Source organism: Acomys minous (genome assembly GCF_964271855.1).
Source record: "Acomys minous genome assembly, chromosome: 14".
NCBI lineage: Eukaryota > Metazoa > Chordata > Mammalia > Rodentia > Muridae > Acomys > Acomys minous.
Window position 1 is genome coordinate 99,914,058 of NC_140496.1, and position 22,449 is coordinate 99,936,506.

A 22,449-nucleotide genomic window follows, 5' to 3' on the forward strand; every position below is an offset into this window, starting at 1 on the left:
TTTTATTAATATTTTAAAGGACCAAATACTGGCTTTTATGAACTCCTTTTTTTTTTTAAAAGTATTTCCTTTATCTTTCTTTGTTTCCTTCTTTTAAATCTCTTTATTTATATTCTATTCTATTTTCCTCTAATAAATTGGCATTTTATCTCATCTCTTTTGAAATGTACACTTCTATAGATTTCCCTCCAAATACTTTAATTAAATCTTTTTTCTTTCTTTCTTTCTTTCTTTCTTTCTTTCTTTCTTTCTTTCTCTCTTTATTGTTTGTGGCAAAGTCTTATACAGTCCAGGCTAGCTCCACATTCACTATATAGTTGACGACCAGCTTGACCTCCCAACCCCTCTGCCTCCACTTCCCCAGTACTAGGGTTACTGACTTGCTCCTCCACAACTGTGGGAATCGCTGTTTGGTGTGAGTGTCTCTGATACCATTTAGTTCTCAATGTTTCCTGAATTTCTGTTCTGATTTAATCATTGACCTATTAGTAGGTAATAGTGGATTTATTTTAATGTGGCCATTTTTGTAAGTTTGGAGACTACCAGCTCTACTGTAGTTGTAGGGGGGAATGCATTTACCATATATTTCCTTTATGAATTATATTTCAAATCGATCAATTTTTTCTTCTTCTTAGAGTTCTAAATATAAATGCAGATCCCGAGTAAGACAGTGGGTCTGCACCTAAGCATCAGTGGAGACTCAAGCCACAGTGTGGAAGCTTAGTGGGAAGACACAGTGCAGGAACCAGGCTGGTGTCAGTGAACCCACATGACCATTCCAGTTCCACCATACTGAAATATTTGTGACCATTCGTCTTGTGCCTGGTGTGAAGCAATGGACATATGGAACCCTCTGGAAAAAGAAAAGGCTTAATTAGCCACCTCTGGGAACTGTCAATGCAATGCAAAGAGCACAGGGTCAATGTAAATAAACCCCAAGGAAGCCATTAGCCAAATCTGGAACATAGGATTGTTGACTTGATGAAAGGAAAGGAAAATTGATTTTTTTTCTTACATTTTGTGGGTTTTTTTTTCTCTTTAGTTTTTCATACAATATGTTTCGTTCATATCATTTCCCACCCCCAAGTCCTCCCCAAATCATAGAATTATTAACTATCCCATGTGTGTGGGCATATGCCTGTGTGTCACATGCATGCCTGGTGCCTGTGGAGACCAGGAAAGGACACTGGCTTCCCTGGAGCCACACTGTTGATATTTCATGGCTGTAGCGCCCTTGTCATATCCAGAAAGGGCTCCCGACAGACATCCTACTCCTCTGGCTCTTAAAGTCTTTCTGCCCCATCTTCTGAGACGTTCCCGGAGACAGCATGCATTGTAGGGTTGTGCTGTGTGTTCACAGCCATTTTAAGGGTACAGTAAAGAGGCAGAGTGGCCCCTCATGTATCTGGGCAGTGACCACCATGCATCGCCAGGCATCTTTTCATCTTCCCAAGCTGAAATGCCATCCCCACTCAACAACACTACCCATTTACCCCTTCCGCCAGCTCCTAGGAACTGCCCCGCTAATTTCCATCTCTGTGTCAGAAAGGCTTATTTAAGGGCAGTCATTTGAGATTCAGTTTTTGGAATGGGAACAGGGGTCTCTTTTGTGGAACTCTCCAGATGGAGACGAGAACCCTGTGACACTTTAGGATCATTATTTATGGGTAAAGAAACAGTCTACAATCCCCAGGGCCACCGACTCACTGTGTTCTATCCCATCTATTATAGGCAGAGAATTTTTTGTGGGCCTTTCCAAAAGGACAAATCAACGAGGTGCTGAAATCTTGGCTGATACTTTTAAGGTAGGTGAAGGATCATTTAGGCCTGGCTCGGAGTAATTGCTTAATAAATATTCATAGCCCCATTGAATCAATATGTCGTGAGTAATTGTGTTTATATTTTAGGAGCTTTACAAAATTCTTCTTGGTATTTGTACATTTACTAGGCATTTTAAAGACTATTAAATTCAAATTTCCCGATAATTGGGATCCAGTGAGCTCTCTTGGGAACAAGAAAGTTAGTGTGTCCACCTTCGTGCTTTTCCAAGTGCATAATCACACAAAACACCAGCACCTGTCCCTGACAAAAATCACTTTAGAAAATAAAGTCTGGAGACCCAGATATGTCTAATAAAAATGTGATTTTCAGATTAGATTCTGGGATCTTCTCTACTGAGTGCTTACTGTGTACTGGAAACCAGATGAAGTATTGTGTATGCCTTCCTTTACTGCTCATGGAAGAATGATTTACAAGGCTGCTTAGTAACGGGTAAACATACATGTATGTGTGTGTGTGTGCGCGCGCGCGTGCATCTGTGCGCATGCGTACACACTTACCCAGGGCTCTCTGTTCCCTGTGAGGATGTGAAGCTCTGGCAGACACAGTATCTACAAGGGATTCAAACAATCCTCCTGGAGTAGACTGCCCCTCAGGCCAAGGAGCCAGCAGAACCAGTGACATAGTCAACTCCGGAAGCAAACCGTCTTGGTTCAGCTGGCAGTACCAATACCTATGAGTCACGCTCCCCACTTCACCTGCTTCCCTGATAGGGCTGGCAACCTTCCAATGAGCAACCATGGTTCAGGCAGTTTTTAATCGGTCTTGAGAATTGCTCTGCAGTAACAACCAACGTGTCTTTCTTTCTGTTTGTCTCCATAGGACTACGCGGTCTCCACGGTACCCGTGGCTGACTCTTTGCATTTAAAGAGTTTCTGCAGCATGGCTGGGCCCAACCTGATTGCAATAGGGTCCAGCGAACCGGCACAGAAGGCCCTCAAGGTAAAACAAAACTGTGCCCCTAGGTGCGGCAGGCCGCGCTTGGCCACAGGCTGGACACCGGGGAGGGGTGGTACATACAGGTGAGACACCTGTGACAGGCACCGTGTGCTCTGATCTCATTCAGAGCCAAGAGCTTGAAAGTGTAGCAAGAGCTCTTGGGTGGTAAACCATTCTCCATCACCGTCAGACTTCCTTACATGCCTTCTGAAAGCTGAACACCAAATCCGTCATTTCTACACCCTGGGAATAAAAAGGCATGCACTAGCCAGGACCTTTGCAGTTCTCTCCCTCCCTCCCTCCCTCTCCCTACCTCTCTCTCTCCCTCTCTCCCTCCCTCCCTCCCTCTCTCTCCCTCCCTCCCTCCCTCTCTGTCCCTCCCTCCCTTCCTCCCTCCCTCCCTTTCTCTCTCTCTTCTCTCTCTCTCTCTCTCTCTCCCCCCTCCCTCTCTCTCCCTCCCTCCCTTTCTCTCTCTCTCTCTCTCTCTCTCTCTCTCTCTCTCTCTCTCTCTCTCTCTCTCCTCTCTAAGTGGGGGAGTTGGCACACTAAGGGCTTGTTGCCCTGTCTTATCCTTGTGTTGTGCCTATACTTCCTGATGGTTATTTAGAAAGCTGTGGTTCTGAAGAACCTGGAAAGTTTGCCTTCTCCACTCTTAGTTAGAATGATAAGTTTTAGCACAGGAAATGCCCTCATTTTTTAGGTGAAGCTGTGAGAGCCCAGGAATACTAGGACTTTCCCGCGTCACGGAGCTGGATCTAGAGTGGAAGTGACCGAAGGTGGCAGCACCATCCGTTGTTGCCATGTTTTCCCTTTGATAATAACAACGCTCTTCTCTAGGCTGTAGCTTCACCCACGGGAGAGAGTGCACAGGCTGAGGAAGGGCAGAGACCAGGCCTTACTCACCCTTGAATTCCTTCCTGTCTGGCCCTGTGGGGGGCCTGAACGTGTTCCGGGTGAGGGATGGGGTGGCATTGTCTGCTTTGGGCTGATAAACTAGATGGAGATCCTTGCTGAGGTCACGAGGCTGGCACTGAATGGTCTGGAGCGGCAACCCCTTTCTTTCTCTGAGGTGGCCCTCCCTGATGGCAGGCATGACTTATCTAGGAATTAAAAAGTAGAGTCCTCTTAAGCAGAGAGCACAAGGGCACCCGGTACACACCACGCGCTGTGTGCCCAGTACACACCATGTACTGTGCCCCTGGAGCACACCCCGTACTGTGCACCTGTGCATTGCCTTTCTCTTTCAAGTCTTTCCTCTTCCTCTGCTAACCCAGGGGCAGCTTAAGTGGGAAACAATAGTTGCCTTGAGCAGATTCCTTTGTGGAACTTGCAAGCTCCTTCAGCCTTTCTGTTTCCCGTTTTTTTCTTTTTTTCTTTTTTTTCCCCCTAACTGTATCTTTGACAGCATTCAAATCTTAGGGCTTTTAACAGTTGTTGCTGAGTTATCTCCAGAGTTTGGTTTGTATTAGAATGTCTTTCTCTGATTTCCTTTCGAGTATGCCTTTTGTTTCACTTCATCTGGAAAACTGTGTCAGCTCTCTGTGTACAGGCAAGATAATGTCTTTGAAAGAAAGCATTTGATGAATGGTGCCATCCAGGGGACCGGGGAGGATGGTATTTCTCCTTGGGGAGTAACTGTGGTATCTGTCCATGACAGCCGAGTTGGTCTGCACGTGTTTGGAATTGATTATAAGGGAAAGGGAACGTAAGCTGGCTTGTACCCTGCCTTTGTGTGAGTGAGCACAAAGAACCCCTTCCAGATAAAGCAGAAAAAAGTAGTCCTTTGTGCCATTTGGGGTACTGGGCCCTAAGTCCAACAGCATGATGGCCACTGCCTCACCAGGGGGTGACTCTGAGAAACTAGCACGCAGAGTAAGAGATAAGGTGAGAAGGCTAGTGATATGAAAAAGGTTCTAAAATAGCTATTCAGCGGCCAGCGGAGAGCAGAGCGCTCCCTATTAGCTAATCAGAGAAAGCTGTGGGAGAAATAGGGCTAGAATGGGGTCAGAAACCACGCGTAGCACGTGTCAGGGGCGGGACTTGGGGGGGCGGGACTCGGGGAGACAGTGCTGCAGGTGGTGACGTAGTATAAGCTGGAACTGAACAAAGTGTGTTCGTGAGATGCGAGCAGCTCGCCACACTAGTGAACGTGTTTTCTTGCCAGCCTCTGGCTGAAGCGGGTGAGCTCTAAAGATGTGGCGATTCAGAAATCTGGAAGAGAAGGTTGTCACGGAGGGGAGTCTGGGTACCCATACGTTTCTGAGCGGAGTGATCGTTCCTTCGGAGAACAGACCAACACTCCTCTTTCCAAAAATGCTAATTATTTCCATTTTCTAATTGGAAGACAAAGACCGCACAGCCAACAAAAAGAAAAAAGGAGGAACACTGATAAGCTAGCAGAAACAGACAATCAAAAATCAGGTTCACATGCCAGTTTCCATTGTATGTCTTGGTGTGTGTCCCATTTTCCTTCATCCTTCCCTTCCCATTTGACAAGATCGGTAAGATGGCACCTCTTAGAGCAGTCTGTGGAGGCTTCCTAGTCCTTCCTGCAGAGCTGGCCTGAGGATTAAAAAGGATGTCTGTTCTCACCTGAAACCCTCTTGTGTCTGAAGCTATAAATAGCCCCCGCTAGCTCCAAGGGCATTCTGTGGAGATCATGTCTTCCAACAGCAAATGTACTGCCTAAACCATGAGCCTGCAGAGTTGGTGAATGTCCACCTGTCTTGTTGCTAACATCAAAACGTGTCCTTTTACTTTGCAGTGGGCACATGACAAACTCAGCTGGTGGATAATGGGCTTTCCCTCAGGGGGATGGTCTCAGGTCAGAAACAGGTGGTCGGAGGCATTCACATTGCAAGTGACCCGAGATGCTCATCTATTTGAGAACAGTTCGTTACCTGTATAAAGCTGCCAATAAAATCAATAGCAGAATAAACCTGCTACTGACATGAAGATGTGCATTCTGAGGCTCATGCAAGAGGACAGACAGGGTCGTACATATCATTTACATGAGCAGAAGCATCATTGACGTTATATCCCCATAGAAAATACTGAGATTGGGTGAAATAAATAATTTGAGTAGAATCTTATGTCTCAGGGATCTAATCTCTTGGGCCTTGAATCTTCTTTCTTGGATCTCCCACCATGTTCAACATCCTACAGGTGCTGTGGCAAAGACCTGAGATACATCAACTTAAAAGCACTCAAGTCTCATGGTTTTAGCAGCTTCAGTCCATGGTCACTTGACCTGTGGCAAGCCAACACCGTGGAAGGGAGAAAACGGTGCAACATAGCTACTCACCTTATGACAGTGGAGAAGCAGGGGCTGAGCACCCCAAATCTCCCCACAAAGGCACTTAGAGTGAGCTGACTTACTCACACTAGGCCCCGCATCCTAAAAGTTCCATCACTTCCCAGTAGTGCTACAGGCAGGTGGTCAAGCCTCTGATATATGAGCCTTTGGGAAACATCCAGAATCAAAGCATAGCTCCTGCCTTGTTCAACAGCCATTCTTTTTCTATTGGGAAATCTTTCTAATTCTTTTTTTTTTAACCAGACATTTGTTCTGCTGAGCTCCTTGGTCTCCCCTTTCTCCAACCATTCCCTACCGTTTGTTTGTCTGTTTGCTGGATGCCTTGGTTTTGCCAGTATGCAGAAGTTGACTGGTTTCAAGGACTCTGTGGGTTTGCTTCCAAGCACTGTTTTTCCTCACCAACCTTGTTGTCTCTGTTACTGTCTTTTGAAGAACTCACAGCCACTTGGGCATTTCTTTAAAGGGCAAATTATCCAAACAGAGGCGAATTGTACCTTCCTGTGCCACACACTGAAATCCGTCCTTATCCGGCACTCATCACTAATTCCTGTGTCTTCCAAATCTGAACTCTTCTCACGTGTTCTCTTAAAGCTGAGACCCCGGCGGGGAGTGGGAAGGGGTAATGTTACTATATCTGACACACTTTCCTGTGGCTTCTGGTCCTGTCTTGGTTGAGGAAGTGGCTTCTTCAGCATATGGTCATCTTACATACCTAGGCTGTAGTGAGGCTGAGATCCCGGTTTGAATGAACCTCTTCTCTCTCTGCAGTTCAGCTTGGGTAAGATGAAGCCAGTTGGTAACTTTTCAACCTTTGACCCCTGTAGGAGAAGATAACAGTGCTGGAAAGGGGCCTCGTCCAAACAGGAGGAGTTCAGTACTGTCCCTGGAGGCCTTCTTCGTAAAGTTTAATCTGTACCCATCCTTGCCTTCTGTTTCATTGTTGGATCAAGCAGGGTCTGTGATGGCCGTTCTTTAATAGTCTATGGGAATTCATTGAGGCTACTGACTTAAACTCTGAGCTTCTCCTCCAACAAAAGCCCTGAATACAAGAAACAGATACCCACGCAGCACCCCTCATGGGCTGAAGCTCATGCGCATAGAAGCTGGGGGACTTTTAGGCCGTACCCAGAAACCCAAAGTCCACAGAGACTTGTTAGTCGTGAAAGCCTTGTTTTCTAGTGCTGGGCGTTAGACATGCCTCGATGGCTTTAGTGTTATCATATGTCACCGTAGCTGTGGTAATTATGCCTTGGGGGCTCCACTTGGATTGTTTGGGTCCTGTGAGGCATTAGGCACCAATTGTGTAAATCCACTGTGCACTGCCTATCCCTTTGCGTTGTTCTGATTCTCTCAAAATCACCTGGGTCTGCCCACAGTGACACTGACATCTTTCCAAGGAAGCTCATAAATTTGGGGGCAATGATGAAAATCCTTTAGTATAGCTCTCAAGATCACCAAAGAAACTGCCCAGATACTGCTTAATCTGCTTGAGGGCATGTATAGAGAAATGTCATTGAGCAGGAACATGTCCATATTCTATAACGCACCCAAGCAAAGGAAACTACAAATAGTATTCGTAGTAAAGGACTGTGGATATGGGGGGTGGGGCGCACTGGACTACATTTCCAGTAGGTGGTGATGTTGCTAAAGGCTTTATTTCTCCCAGCTTATCAGGAGGAGGGAGTATCTCTCAGTTTGAGAGTCTTATTTATGCCAGGCAGTGGTGGCACACGCCTTTAATCCCAGCATTCGGGAGGCAGAGGCAGGTGGATCTCTGAGTTCGAGGCCAGCCTGGTCTACAGTGTGAGTTCCAGGACAGCTAAAGCTGCACAGAGAAACCCTGTCTCCAAAACAAAGAAAAATAAGTCGAAGTGTTCAATCTTATTTATGAGAACTATTATGCTTTTATCCAATTTACATAATTAGAATAAATCTAGGTCTTCTGTGAGGAAGAGGCTTGACAGGACCAGGAAGGGACTGAGAGAGAGCAATGGGTGATGAAAATAACCAAAATGCATTATTATCTTCATGAAAGTCAAACAGCAGTACGTTTTAAAATAATATAGAAGTTAATTCCACATTTAACCTGTCTCCTTTCTCTCTGATTATATTGTGACCATGTGTTTTGTCTATGTTTTTTTTTTTTTTTTTTTTTTTTTTTGGTTTTTCGAGACAGGGTTTCTCTGTGTAGCCTTGACTGTCCTGGACTCACTTTGTAGACCAGACTGGCCTCGAACTCACAGCGATCCATCTGCCTCTGCCTCCCGAGTGCTGGGATTAAAGGCATGTGCCACCACGCCCAGCTGTTTTGTTTTTTATAAAAGAAAAAAGTCAAGCCTCTGTCTTTTTTTAAGATTTGGGGACCAGGTTTGTTCCAATTATGAATGAGACATGAAAGAGGCAAACTGAAAGGAGCTGAGGAGAAGCAGCAGCTCGTCTGGAAGAGAAAGAATACAGGAAGTTCGTCCCAAGGAGTCTGGAGGTGCTCCTTTCACTTGAGACTTGTTAAAACACCAGTGAAGACTTGAGGCATACACACCCTATGGGGGGTAGTGAGGGCACTAGGAATCAGGTACAGCACACACCCCATGTGGGGGGCACTAGGAATCAGGTATAGCACACACCCTATGGAGGGCACTAGGAATCAGGTATAGCACACATCCTATGGGGGACACTTGGAATCAGGTATAGCACACACCCTATGGGGGGGCACTAGGAATCAGATACAGCACACACCCTATGTGGGGGGCACTAGGAATCAAGTATAGCACACACCCTATGGGGGGCACTAGGAATCAGGTATAGCACACACCCTATGTGGAGGGCACTAGGAATCAGGTACAGCACACACCCTATGTGGGGGGACACTAGGAATCAGGTATAGCACACACCCTATGTGGGGGGCACTAGGAATCAGGTATAGCACACACCCTATGTGGGGAGCACTAGGAATCAGGTACAGCACACACCCTATGTGGAGGGCACTAGGAATCAGGTATAGCACACACCCTATGTGGGGAGCACTAGGAATCAGGTACAGCACACACCCTATGTGGAGGGCACTAGGAATCAGGTATAGCACACACCCTATGTGGAGGGCACTAGGAATCAGGTATAGCACATACCCTATGTGGAGGGCACTAGGAATCAGGTACAGCACACACCCTATGTGGGGGGACACTAGGAATCAGGTACAGCACACACCCTATGTGGAGGGCACTAGGAATCAGGTACAGCACACACCCTATGTGGGGGGCACTAGGAATCAGGTATAGCACACACCCTATGTGGGGGGGCACTAGGAATCAGGTACAGCACACACCCTATGTGGGGGGACACTAGGAATCAGGTATAGCACACACCCTATGTGGGGGGCACTAGGAATCAGGTATAGCACACACCCTATGTGGAGGGCACTAGGAATCAGGTATAGCACACACCCTATGTGGAGGGCACTAGGAATCAGGTATAGCACACACCCTATGTGGAGGGCACTAGGAATCAGGTACAGCACACACCCTATGTGGGGGGACACTAGGAATCAGGTATAGCACACACCCTATGGGGGGCACTAGGAATCAGGTATAGCACACACCCTATGTGGGGGGCACTAGGAATCAGGTATAGCACACACCCTATGTGGGGAGCACTAGGAATCAGGTACAGCACACACCCTATGTGGAGGGCACTAGGAATCAGGTACAGCACACACCCTATGTGGGGAGCACTAGGAATCAGGTACAGCACACACCCTATGTGGAGGGCACTAGGAATCAGGTATAGCACACACCCTATGTGGAGGGCACTAGGAATCAGGTATAGCACATACCCTATGTGGAGGGCACTAGGAATCAGGTACAGCACACACCCTATGTGGGGGGACACTAGGAATCAGGTACAGCACACACCCTATGTGGAGGGCACTAGGAATCAGGTACAGCACACACCCTATGTGGGGGGGCACTAGGAATCAGGTATAGCACACACCCTATGTGGGGGGGCACTAGGAATCAGGTACAGCACACACCCTATGTGGGGGGACACTAGGAATCAGGTATAGCACACACCCTATGTGGGGGGCACTAGGAATCAGGTATAGCACACACCCTATGTGGAGGGCACTAGGAATCAGGTATAGCACACACCCTATGTGGAGGGCACTAGGAATCAGGTATAGCACACACCCTATGTGGAGGGCACTAGGAATCAGGTACAGCACACACCCTATGTGGGGGGACACTAGGAATCAGGTATAGCACACACCCTATGGGGGGCACTAGGAATCAGGTATAGCACACACCCTATGTGGAGGGCACTAGGAATCAGGTACAGCACACACCCTATGTGGGGGGACACTAGGAATCAGGTATAGCACACACCCTATGGGGGGCACTAGGAATCAGGTATAGCACACACCCTATGTGGAGGGCACTAGGAATCAGGTATAGCACACATCCTATATGGGGGGCACTAGGAATCAGGTATAGCACACTCCCTATGTTAGGGGGGTGCTAGAAATCAGGTATAGCACACACCCTATGTTGGGGGGTGCTAGGAATCAGGTATAGCACACACCCTATGTTGCGGGGGGGGGGGGGGGACACTAGGAATCAGGTATAGCACACCTCACCCAATCCCAGAATTGCCTTGGCTGATAAAGAGAGATGCCATGGACCCTCTTGCAAATGTGTCGGTAGACCCTGGTACATGTATGAATGGCCTTCTCAGATACAGCAGGAACTAACTTCCTGCACAGTGAACTGAGAGTGAGAGAGTGAGCTGAGGATCCAGCTGAGGGTAAGGAAAAAGAGAAAGAACCAGAAATCCTGGCCAAAATGTATTAGAGCCTGTAGGCCATGGAAGAATTGCTATGAACCAGATGGCATTCCATACGAAATAAAATCCTCAAAAACAAAGGGACCTACCTCTTGAGGTTTGGTGTTATGTCATCAGTATAATATAGAAAAATGGTGACTTTAACCACATGACAATGGTGATACCCTGTCACTGGAAAAAAAAATGGGCATTCCAGAAGTTAGTAACAAACTTTTTTAAGTTGGGCCTAGGAAGGAAAGCCTATTGGAGTCCCCAAAATAACTATGTGATTTGTAAGAAAAGTGGTGCATTTATGGAGACTTGGTGACAGAAGATAACCAGAATAGTAGCAATATCAAGCCCAAACCAAACCAGAAAAAAATGTTAGATAATTCAAGGAAGAGAGTGTGAGCAAAGCAGCTTTCTACAATTGGGTCTCATGCTGGCAACAACAATTTAAAAAACTAAACGATGGGCTTGAGGCAGAGACTGCACAGGCACTGCTACCCAGAGGTAGGTCAGCACAGGGGCCTGAGAACAAACGGAGCAAAGTCGTGAGATCGGAGGAGCCATATAGTCCCCAAACAGGAAAGCAGAGAGACCCCGCAGCCTAGCACAGATGTGCAAATACGAAGTTGTAAACATGAAAGAGTAGGGAGCCCCATGGTCTTAACACAACTAAAGAGACTCCATGACATGCTACCACGAAGATGAGAAAAACCTGACCGTACCAGGCTGGGAACACCAAAATGGGTCATCCTCCTGGTCCTTCCAGTGCTCATGAAAGAATTAGAACAAGACAAAGAGATTGTGGTGTAGAAACTAGGCAGAGTAGAGCGTGCAAACAGTGGTGCAGGTGGGCAGTAGTCAGGGAAGCCATTGCCCTGATCAACATTTCAGACTGCGTTATTTTATAATATGTCTCTAGAACTATCAGTCACCTTTTCCTGGGGGGCTGCCCTGTTTAGACTGATTTTGATCGATGCAGAAGAGGAATTGTATGTCTTTCTTCTTCATTAGAAGGTGTCTGTCTGGTGGGCAGTTGTCCTATAAGCTACTGCTAGAGGGGCCAGATCAGCATGGTTAACCATTCATGACCTTCCAGAAAGTTCTGGATGTCATGGTTCCCTCCAGAGCCAGAGATGACACAGAGCCCATTCTTCTGACAATGACTAAAGTCCTACTTTCCTAATCCTTTGTTTAAGTAGTTACCAACAGTGGCACACTTTGTAATATGCACTTTGTATATTTAAATGAAACCGTCCATCTAGAAAGACTTTATCAACTCTGCTTTAAAAAAAAAAAAAGCTCCAAACACACTTTTACTGTGGAATATTAAACTGGGAAAGGAAGGATGAAGGGCATATTACTAAACCTATACTGATGAGGCCCAAGGCACTAGAAGTTGGGTTGAGTTGAATACATTCTTAACGATATTTAAAATCAAATCTGATCCCAGAAACACTATTGTTTAATCAAGCGCCATCTATAGAGCAGCCTGCCGTTTCTCTGGTTTCTCTCCTGTGGTTCCATCATTCTTTTCAGACTCTTGGCTAGCTTCCACCTTCAGCCTGGCCCAGGGAATAGTGTAGGATTAACTAGCTGGCAGCCAGGCATACCCCCATACTACCTTCTAGAAGAATACCTGCTTTCTCTCTGTGCAGAGAACTCCCTGCGCTGTAGTTGGAACTCCTGGCCCCACACATAATGAGAGCAAATTAAGCCATCTCCAAAGAACACACACCCTGCTCCTCTACTTATGAATTCACAGGCCAGACAGCAACAGTGGTCACATTACAGAGTGGGTAGGAGCCATGGTCCAGAGGGCCCGATGTAACTTGAGTTACGACAAAAGCCAGGTCTCTTATCATCCCCAAGAAGCTAGGCTCTGCCACCTATCCTGATAGGCCACTAAAAGAGATGAGTAATGATAATAAATAGATTTAGTCAACATGGCCACATTGGGAAGAAAGTAAATAAAGGGAGCTAGTGGCCCCACGTCCATGGATGGGGTGCTCATGTGAGTGCTAGGCTTACACAGAGGAGGAATGGGGTCAGGGAACAAGATGCATAGAGAAGAAAGTTGCCTTGATGGAAGTGTGTTTAGCACTGTTGATCCAAGTATGGGCTTGCTGAGTGTTGTCTGAACTCCAACCCAGAAAGATGACTCAAGCAAGTCCTCCCTGCTTCCAGGGACAAGGTGGCCCTTGGGAAATGGTTACTGCCATTGTAGGGTGTGACCTATGTAGCTTCATGGATAATTGTAGTGTGAGGTTTTCCTCCTCTTGTAAAACCAGGTGACTGCAAGGCTAAGACTATGCAATCCCTGTGCCCTCAGCCTTAAGAAGGATGCTGACCTTCTGAGGTAGGCAAGGAACTCACAGAGGAGGGGACAGACACAAAAAGACACCAGGGGTGTTAAGCCTTTGTCTTGCACTTAGTTAGAGGTTGGCTGTGTCCCCACAGGCTCTGTTTGGACACTCGGTTGTTTGCTCATGCAGCTCGTGTTGGCGGTTGTGGAACCATCGGGAGCTAAAGCCTGGCATAAGAATTAGGCAGTGGTGAGGCAGGAGCTGGAGGGCTGTAGCCTGGTTCTGCTCCCAGCTTACGTGCTACCTCCTGGCTACCAAGACATGAGAGGCTGTAGCCACTGTTCCACCACCATGAACTTCAGCATGCCTTCCCTTCAACCCTGGACCAGAATAAATCCTTCTTCTAAATGAGTTGCTTTTTATCAAGCATTTGATCACAGCTGCCGGAAAAGTAACTGGCAAAGTCATCTTGTGGGCCCAAGTGAGAGAGAAGTCAGTACTTTTAGCAAAAGCAATTTCTAAGTGTGTGTTATAGAAATACATCTGCCGTTGGAAGTGAGCTATGATTAAATTGCAGAACTACCTAGGTACACCTTCTACAGCCTTACTTCATCTACCATGTGGGCCCCACCTTTGTCACAGACTAGCTTGTTGGGTTTTTTTTTTAATAAAGGAAGACATAAAAATTAATTTTGTGCCATCTCTTACCCTGTTCTTTTAGTTCCATCTAAAATCAATCACTTTCCTCTCCACAAGCCTGGAGTAATTACATGCTATCTGTCACCGGAGGACAGTTTTTAATATCTGCCCTCAGGAGAGACGTGCAATAATTCTAACTTAATCTCCTTCCATAGCATTTGGTCCTCCAGTCAGCTAGCTGGGAGAAGCAGAAAGGGACAAAGGGAAGAGAAGGAAGAGAATTTTAGAAAGAGAGTGGAAGGGAAGAGAATCCGTCGTACTAGGGAAGCCTGGGAGCAAACCGTAGGCATGGCAGCTGGAGCAGGAAGCCAAGGCAAGCATGAAGCAGAGTGAAAACTGGAAGGTGACTGAGGCTTTTAGCTCTCAAAGCAGGCCTCAGTGCACGCTCCCTCCAGCCAAACCTCCCCAAGCTGCGCCACCAGCTGGAGACGAAGGATTCACACGTCTGAGTCTATGGCCATCATTCTTATTGAGACAACTGCATGGCTCTTAGATAAGATTCCGGAAACTAGGAATGAGGAAGTTGCTGACTCAACCTAGAAAGAAAGGTTGGCCTGTTGAAGGGCTCCACCATCTGCCGGCCAGGCAACACGAGGAATAGTCTCGGCTTCCTTGCTCTGAGCTAGAGATCAGTTGTTTACTTCTTTGAACACCCAAATATTTCCTTCCTTTTTATTGATAATTCTGTTCTTAGCAAGGTGTGGAAATACATCCTTGAATCTCAAGTTCAAGGTCAACCTTGGCTACATAGTGAGACCTGTCTCCAAAACCACAAAAATGAAATTTTCTGTCCTTTTGTATGATAATGAATTAATATTATTTTAAGAGTAGGGAGAACTATGAGAACTCCATCCCATTTTCATATTTTTGTCATGTGGATGAGCTGAAGTGGAATTCCAATAGGCTTGGAACTGTACATTAATGCTCTAGGAGCGTTTCAATGCAAGCGCCCTTTAGGCTTCCGATCTACTTCCTGAAATAACTGAGTGCAGACGTAAGTAAGATTCCTAGGATGAAGGCACGGACATGGCACACAGCTTGTTTTTCTCTGAATCACTAACTGTACAGTACAGATCGCTCAGACTCTGTTTCCTCTTGTTTTGGCTGAGCGTCACCATTGATTTTTATGTCCAAAAGTGTCTGTGGCATTTTATAGGTGGCCATATTAAAAAGAAAATGAAGACGGGGGAAAAAAACCGTAGGTGTGTTCGAGTCTTACATGTTTGTCTGGATTTCCCTTTGATGACACTGCAACAACAGCAAAGCCAACGGGACAAGTGAAGATGCCCTAGTATTAACGGAGTGGCTAAAATGGAGAAATAAAGACACTGTCTTTGCGCTTGTCCCACAGAATTACAGAGGGAAGCCACCAGCCTTTCCACTTAGGACCATCCTATTACAGTGTAACTCAGACTTGTTATCGGGACATCCACTCCAAGGGTAATAATCAGATTCACAAAACACTAGTTAGTGTCTTTTAGTCTACCACACCTGTATTAAGAGAAGAAAACACTAAGCAAACTGCTTCCAGACTTATACCAACTGTGTGTGCTTCTTGGCAGCGGCTGCCTTATCTGACAGGGTTCCCAGTGCTGTGTGCCAGCGAGGCTGGGCTGGCCAAAATAAAATGCCTTGGCACGATAAGACGATAAATAATCTGAGGCTGTGAGGCCTGAACAGCCAAGGCAGGAAGAAGAAAACAATTGGCCAAGTGGGAGAAAGGGGAGCATGGTGCGCACAATTCTTTTTTTTTTTCTTCTGGGCTTTCAAGAAAATGTCAGGAGAAAGGGGGAAGAAATTATGTTCCAAGTCTTGTTGGGCATGTCCATCATACACTGGGACATCAAAAGTGCTGCCCTGACTCCATGGGATACTGTGGGGGGAGGGCATCAGAGGTCAGGCACACGCCCTCACACGGGGCTTTGCGGTCCAAATTTCACAAAAGAAAAAGGCAGAAATTAACCTCAAAATAGTAGTTCCTAGTGAGAGATGTGACTTACAATCACCTGAGAGCCTTTCTGAGAACACATTGCTTTGGCCAGTCTCAGAAAATTCTGGGGATTTAGGTCTAGGAGAAATTGCAGCAGCCTCCATGGGAGACCAAGTTAGGAACTTTTGGTTGAAGGATATGAGCAACTTCCTAGGCATCTGTCTTAGAATCCCAAATAAAGTGGCAACAAGTTAGGTAACATGGGTGCAAAAATAGAGACAGTAGCAAGCTAAAGCCATGGGAATCTGGAAATCCTACCCTTAATTGCTGCCTAAAGTCCAAAATGACATGAACTTGAAATATGATACCTAACTGGGTAATCATTTAGATTCCAGCTTTTAATCCATTTGACATGCTGAAATTCCTTCTTAAAATATCCTATTTTACCAAAACTCACAAATGTTATCATTTTCTGAGAACAGGAAGCTTGCCCATGAGTCACATTTCTGTATTTCTGCACCCCTCCCCAGTCTCTCTGTCTCTGTCTCTGTCTCTCTGTCTCTGTCTCTCTCACACACACATATGCACACATGAACATACACACACACACACACACACACACACACACACACACACACATACACCACCTAACAGAGCAGGCCTGAGCTTGATGAATGATATTTTTTCAAAAAAAAGTAAAAGAAAGCTGAAGTTTCAAACCCTTCTAATGGAAGGGAAGAATTTAAAAAAGGATCCTATGTTGATTTCACTAAAATGGCATGATTGCCACAGAGTCAAACAGGCCATGAGGTCAAAGAGTCTAAAGCCATAGACTGTCATCCTAGCTGTTCCTGTAGCTCTCCCCATATGACCCCATGTCCTGTACTCGGTCTATTCTTGGAGAAAAAAAAAAGTTGAATCAGCCTCGCTAAGGAAGGAGAGCATCATTCTTTCCTGCTGGGCACTCCACGATGGCCAGGCAAGGTAATGGCCATGCATTGAGTGTAAGGGTGTGCACCTACCTGAGCATGCATTAAGTGTGCAACTATCTGAGCATGTATTAAGTGTGAGGGTGTGCAACTACTATGTAATCATAAAGCAACCAATAAGGACGATTTCAATTAGAAAGCCCACTGTCTTCCCTAATGTGGTTTTATCCTTCTTGGCCACAGGAATTGGGTTTTTCCTACCTACAATCTGTAGAGAACTGCAAGTGTGTGTGTGTGTGTGTGTGTGTGTGTGTGTGTGTGTGTGTGTGTGTGTGTCTGTGTGTGTCTGTGTGTCTGTGTCTGTCTGGTTTCTTGAGACAGGATCTTAGCCTTCAGCGCAGGCTGGCCATCCGTCCCCCTGGATCTTCTGAGCTCCGAGGTTGTGGGCATGCACCACCAGCCCAAAGGGTTTTTTTTAGAAAGATAAAATCAGAGTGTGGCCTTTCAAAAAGATACTGTGCTCTAATGATTCAACGGAAATAACAATTACTAGTCATAAAACTAGTTAGGAGCTCTCTTTCCGGGATAAATGAGAAAAAAGACAGCGTGAGAATGGAACGCTCATTCCTTCCCGTGAAGAGGGAAGGTAGAGGCGTCACTGAGCCTGTGGCTGAGGGCCTCAGTAGGGGAAAACAGTGCTGAGCAAAATGACCTGAGGAGACCTCCAGAACAGGGTGGCCTCGGGGGCTTGGGGAAGACTTCAGACCTCCCTCGTGCCTCTGAACTGCCGCCTCCCCTCCCCCATCTCCTCCAAAGGAACAAACCATGAAGTATCGCTGGGCAAAGTACGTTGCTGCATTTCACTGACCTAGATTCATGTTTTGGAACCTGAGTGATACTCAGCCATGCCCAGAGGACAGCTGTCCTGGAGGACAGCCAGGGTCTAAGCCTGTACGACACCAGCAGGGCTGGCTTCCACTTCACTTTCCATTGGCAGCAACTGAGGTCAGCGTTTGTCCAACTGTGGAGTCGCTGGCCTTCACTCTTTTCTGTCTTTTTAAAAGTTTGTATTCACCCACTGTCAGCGCTCATCAAAAACAAACAAACAAACAAAACCAACTCATTTTGCATATCTTCTATCTCTACCAGCCTCCAGTTTGTTTTCTTGGCCTAACTGAATTGGCAAAAGATTAAAAATAAATAAATAAAAGGATGATGCCCCATGGGGAGCTAAAGTCGTACATCGCAGCTTAGCCCCTGTGCCCTCCATGTTCAGTGATCCTCCGGCCGTGCCAACAGCAGCACGGCTGGTGTCGAAGGGATTAGGAAACGGTCCGTTGAGATGGAAGGAGCGTGGTTGAGTTTTGGGTTGCTGATCCTCTGAGGAAGTCACATGTGTTAAATGCTTTGGTGTTGATGGGTGCTGTGTTACTTGGCGGAACATCAGTAAAGCTTGTGGTGAAATCCTGACGCTAAATTGGAGGTGGTGTTTAGACTGGACTCTTCTCCAGTCCCCGAGGAGAACTTCCTTCCTCTGCGGCCAACACTCCTGCAAAACACTCCTCTGCCGTTCCCCGCTCTTAGTCATCACTTACTATTTCTCTTATTTTCATCTTTCAAGATGTCACGTTATCCCGGCAACAACCTTTAAGGATCTTCCTGAGCCTCATTTCTCTGTTATGGACCCTGGGTGGTTGTACTGTATTGGATTCCTGTATTTCTCCCACAGCATTGTCTCAAAATACAAAAGACAGCTTTGAACCAGGCAGTGGTGTGCTCATCTTTAATCTCAACATTCAGAAGGCAGAGACAGATGGATCTATGTGAGTTCAAGGCCAGCCTGGTTTCCAGAGTGAGTCCAGGACAGCTAGGGCTACATAGAGAAACACTGTCTTGGAAAAAAAAAAAACAGAAAAGAAAGGGGGCAGGGAAATAACTTTGGAGATAGGTCTCAGTCGCCATAACCCTTTAACTTCTCATGCAGTAAGACCAAGTTCAATGCTGTGACCACATACATATCCAGAGGTGACTAACACTTATAGAAATCAAAATTTAAAAAAAAAAGAAATCAAAATAAAATACATCAGAACTAAATGAAGGTATTGAAGGAATTATAATTTCTTTATGTTTTCCAGGCATTTGTTTCATTTTTACCCATACCCTGGCAAGTGGTAAGAGCTCAGTGTAGGTCAACTATTAGTAGTTTATTGTCCAGAGGAATACTAATAATACTATTTTAGCTATGAAGACGACACTGATCTGAATAATCTGTGAGTGGTTCTCACGAGCACAAGAGTTATAGAGAGCCACATTCCGGGGTTCACCATGAGAAATGGTGATTTGGCAGGACCTACATGGAGCTCTGAGACAAGCTGATCCGTAGACCCTGATCTCAGGGTCACTGGCTGTGTCTAGATTTCACCAAGCACCAGTTCCTGCTCTAGCATTTGAGGGCAAGAGGAGAAGAGCATTTCTACTGTAAACTACTACATCTTTGGGCAGAAAACGCCACCTAAAGCCATTGGAGGGATGTCACACTGAGTACAGTTACTCCAGAGCAGTGGTTCTTAACCTTCCTGATGTTGCGACCCTGGAATACAGCCAGCTCCCCAACTATAAAATTATTGCGTTGCTATTTCATAACTGTAATGCCATTTCTGTTATGAATTGTAACATAAATATCTGATATTCGGGATATCTGACAGGTGGCTCTGGAGAAAGGTCTCTCTGAGCGTTTCTAGAAGAAATCCTAGTATACACACACACACACACACACACACACACACACACACACACACACACATACACACACACACACACACACACGTTTACCGTTCTAGCCAGCAGAGGGACCCGAGAGAATGGAGCCAATAAATGAGACCGGCTAAAGTCTCATGCAATAGCCAACTTTATTCGGAGCTTCAGACAATTTATACTCTGAGGGTTGCAATGAGTCCCCTGAGCAAAGTATACAGTCGTAAGGACAGGCTGCACATGGTGGACAAGCAAGGCCACATTTTCCCACAGAGTCACATAAACATATAACAATAGCCAGTTCAATCAATAATCTGAGGTAAACTCACTCCTGTCCACCGCACCTGGGAGAGGCAAGACAGTATAAGCCAAGAACGACTCTGTGTTTCCAAAGAAACTGAGGCCACAAGACTCTTCCTTTGTTTTCCTGGATTTTTCTCACAATCGCTTAGAACTCCCCTTGCGGGACTCCGTTTTTAGTCTGTGTTCTGACGCTCCCCTGACTAAAGACACATCGAGTCCTTTCTTTTCCCAAAATGCCCTGCTGTTCCTTAGTTTGTTTTTAAGTGGGAAGTGCTAATTTTCCATATAGCACCCTTCTCTGGGTTGATAGCACTTGCATATTAACATACATGACTCTGCCATGGGTTCTAATTTCACTTGGCTTTCTTAGGCATGGAGGCAGACCCTTGCCTTAAAGAGAGTCTGTCTCCCTTTCCAGCTCTGGAGCAGACAGATCCTGAGTTAGCGTCACAAGTGGTGTAGAAAGGAAGAAAGCCTCAGAAGCTCTTGGATCAGAGGTCAGTCCCATCCCTGACTTTTGTCAAGGAGGAGTTGAGGAAAGTTTATGGAAAGCACCCAGAGCTGACTGAAGTCACAGATTTCCTAACCAGCACAATTACACAAAAAAAAGTGCCAGCTGGAGCCCCGCCCCCCCCATGCTCCCCACTGAAGGGTTAGCTCTGAGTGAGCGACTTCTAGAGATTTGCAGCAGGAGACTTGGGGGTGTAATTTAGGAGTTGGCAGGATGCTGAAGTGCACTGTTAAAGATCATGCTTTATTTAACATGTAGCAAGTATATCAGGCATTACCACAAGCCCTGCGTGAGGAGCCTCCTGGGCTTTTAGTAAAGAGCAAAGGGCAAAATATTTGCAGTGCAAGGCTGCGGGTGCAGCTCAGTGGTACAACAGCTTTGACTGTGTGAGATCCGGGGTTCAATGCCCAACTTACACACTTTATACACTCACACATGCTCATTAACACACATGCATGCACTCATACACACTCACACTCACCTCATGCACACACACACACACACACACACACTTACCCACACACACAAGCATAGTGAAAGTTGGAGGTGATACTCATCGAGTCAGGTCATCACAGCTAACCTTCTCCAGTTTCCATTCCACCCTAACATCCATTAAATAGACCTTGCGTTTCAAATAAGCACATTGTCACTTAGAATGAAATCTACATTCCCCAGCACTTCAGAAAGTTTCAAAAGAAATATTGCTGGCTAAGGATCTAGCTCAGTGGTAGAGCACTTGTCATAGCATGCTTAAAGGCCTTGCGTTCAACCCCCAGTACAGGCAAAAAGAATAAGAAATAATGATATTTTTTGCCCCATCAAGTAATAATAACAACAACAACAACAATTTATAGTTGGGGCCCAATCATCTGTGGTTTTTGAAGGTTGCCAGATGATTCTGTTGTACAGCTAGGTCTGGCCTAGGCCATGCCTCAAATCATAAAACAGAAAGCAACTGAAGTGCACCTCCCTGGCCCTTAAATTCTGTTCACAAAACCAAAACAAACAGAGGAAACCTGCATGACAGCCCAGGCTCTGGGACTCACTTTACCATTCACAGCCTTCCAGTGGGCTCATCACCCAGTCTTCACTCTGAGCCTCTGGGGAGTAGACCCACTAAGTTTCAAATCCTGCCTACATCCCAAGGGTTTTACGCCTGGTTTTGTACAAAAGGAAACAACTTTTCCAGGAGTTCCAAATACTTCTTCCTTGTTCTCTATCTGCTACCAATGAAGGCCACAGTCAGAAGCTAAGATGAAACCTCTTCTCTCAGAGCTGTAGAGCACCTAGGTACACTCTCGGCCTGAGAAGACTCAACTTCCTTCCTCATTAGCCAGTTACGTTATTTAGTGGGGATTTGGGTTACTTGGAAAAGAGATGATAGCAGCTGTTTTCCTAAATAACAATCAATTTCCTGTCGGGGGATCTTACCAATTTGAAGAAAGACTAGAAAAGTAAATGAGTCGGGAGAGGATCCACGGGCAAACTGGTTGCCATGCAGCCATGAAAACCTGAGTTCAGATAGCCAGTACCCAGTAAGAGCTGGGTGTGGTCATGCATGCCAGTAGCCCCAGCACCGGGAGGAGTGGACACGTGCAGATCACAGGGCATGCTGGGCAGCCACCCCAGCCACTGGGCAAGCTCCAGGCTGAGTGAAAGAACTATTCTCAAAAATGTAACGGAGAACAACAGGATGACAGCTCCTTCATCCACCTCTGGCTTCCATCATGAGTACATACACCTTACACTTAGCCTACACACACACACACACACACACACACACACACACACACACACACACACACACACACACACACACACGAGAGAGAGAAACAGAGAATGAGAATTATTTAAGAAACTAAATGGTATCCTTATTTGAAGTTTACTTTCATTATCTTTCTTTGGTTTTCTTCCTGTTTCTGAGAAGTATCTTCTTTCTTCTAAAATGTGAATGAATTTGAGGCTCAGTAACTCTCAGACAGAGGCAACTTCCTCTCTCAGGGGCTACTTGGCAACACTTGGAGAGATTCTCAGCTGCCATGGTGAGGGGGGAAGGGCACCAGAGGACATGCCTGGCGTGTAGGTCTACACTGAATAAGCCA

General features: G+C 46.1%; 1 protein-coding gene and 1 long non-coding RNA gene across 2 annotated transcripts in view; one reads left to right on the plus strand and one right to left on the minus strand.

The window, feature by feature from the left end:
- The window catches only part of DDAH1 (dimethylarginine dimethylaminohydrolase 1), a 136,011-nt gene that overhangs the window by 99,351 nt on the left and 14,211 nt on the right, over window positions 1–22,449 (plus strand). Inside the window, exons 3-4 of the mRNA XM_084755466.1 lie at window positions 1,732–1,805; window positions 2,662–2,781. Coding sequence (XP_084611592.1) covers window positions 1,732–1,805; window positions 2,662–2,781 — 194 coding nt within the window. The remainder of the gene's footprint in view (window positions 1–1,731; window positions 1,806–2,661; window positions 2,782–22,449) is intronic.
- The window catches only part of LOC311582387, a 29,862-nt gene continuing 10,206 nt past the window's right edge, over window positions 2,794–22,449 (minus strand). The window contains exons 3-5 of the long non-coding RNA XR_014774114.1: window positions 6,807–6,912; window positions 3,682–3,878; window positions 2,794–3,021 (exon numbers count right to left, since the gene is read on the minus strand). This is a non-coding gene — a long non-coding RNA (uncharacterized lncRNA). The remainder of the gene's footprint in view (window positions 3,022–3,681; window positions 3,879–6,806; window positions 6,913–22,449) is intronic.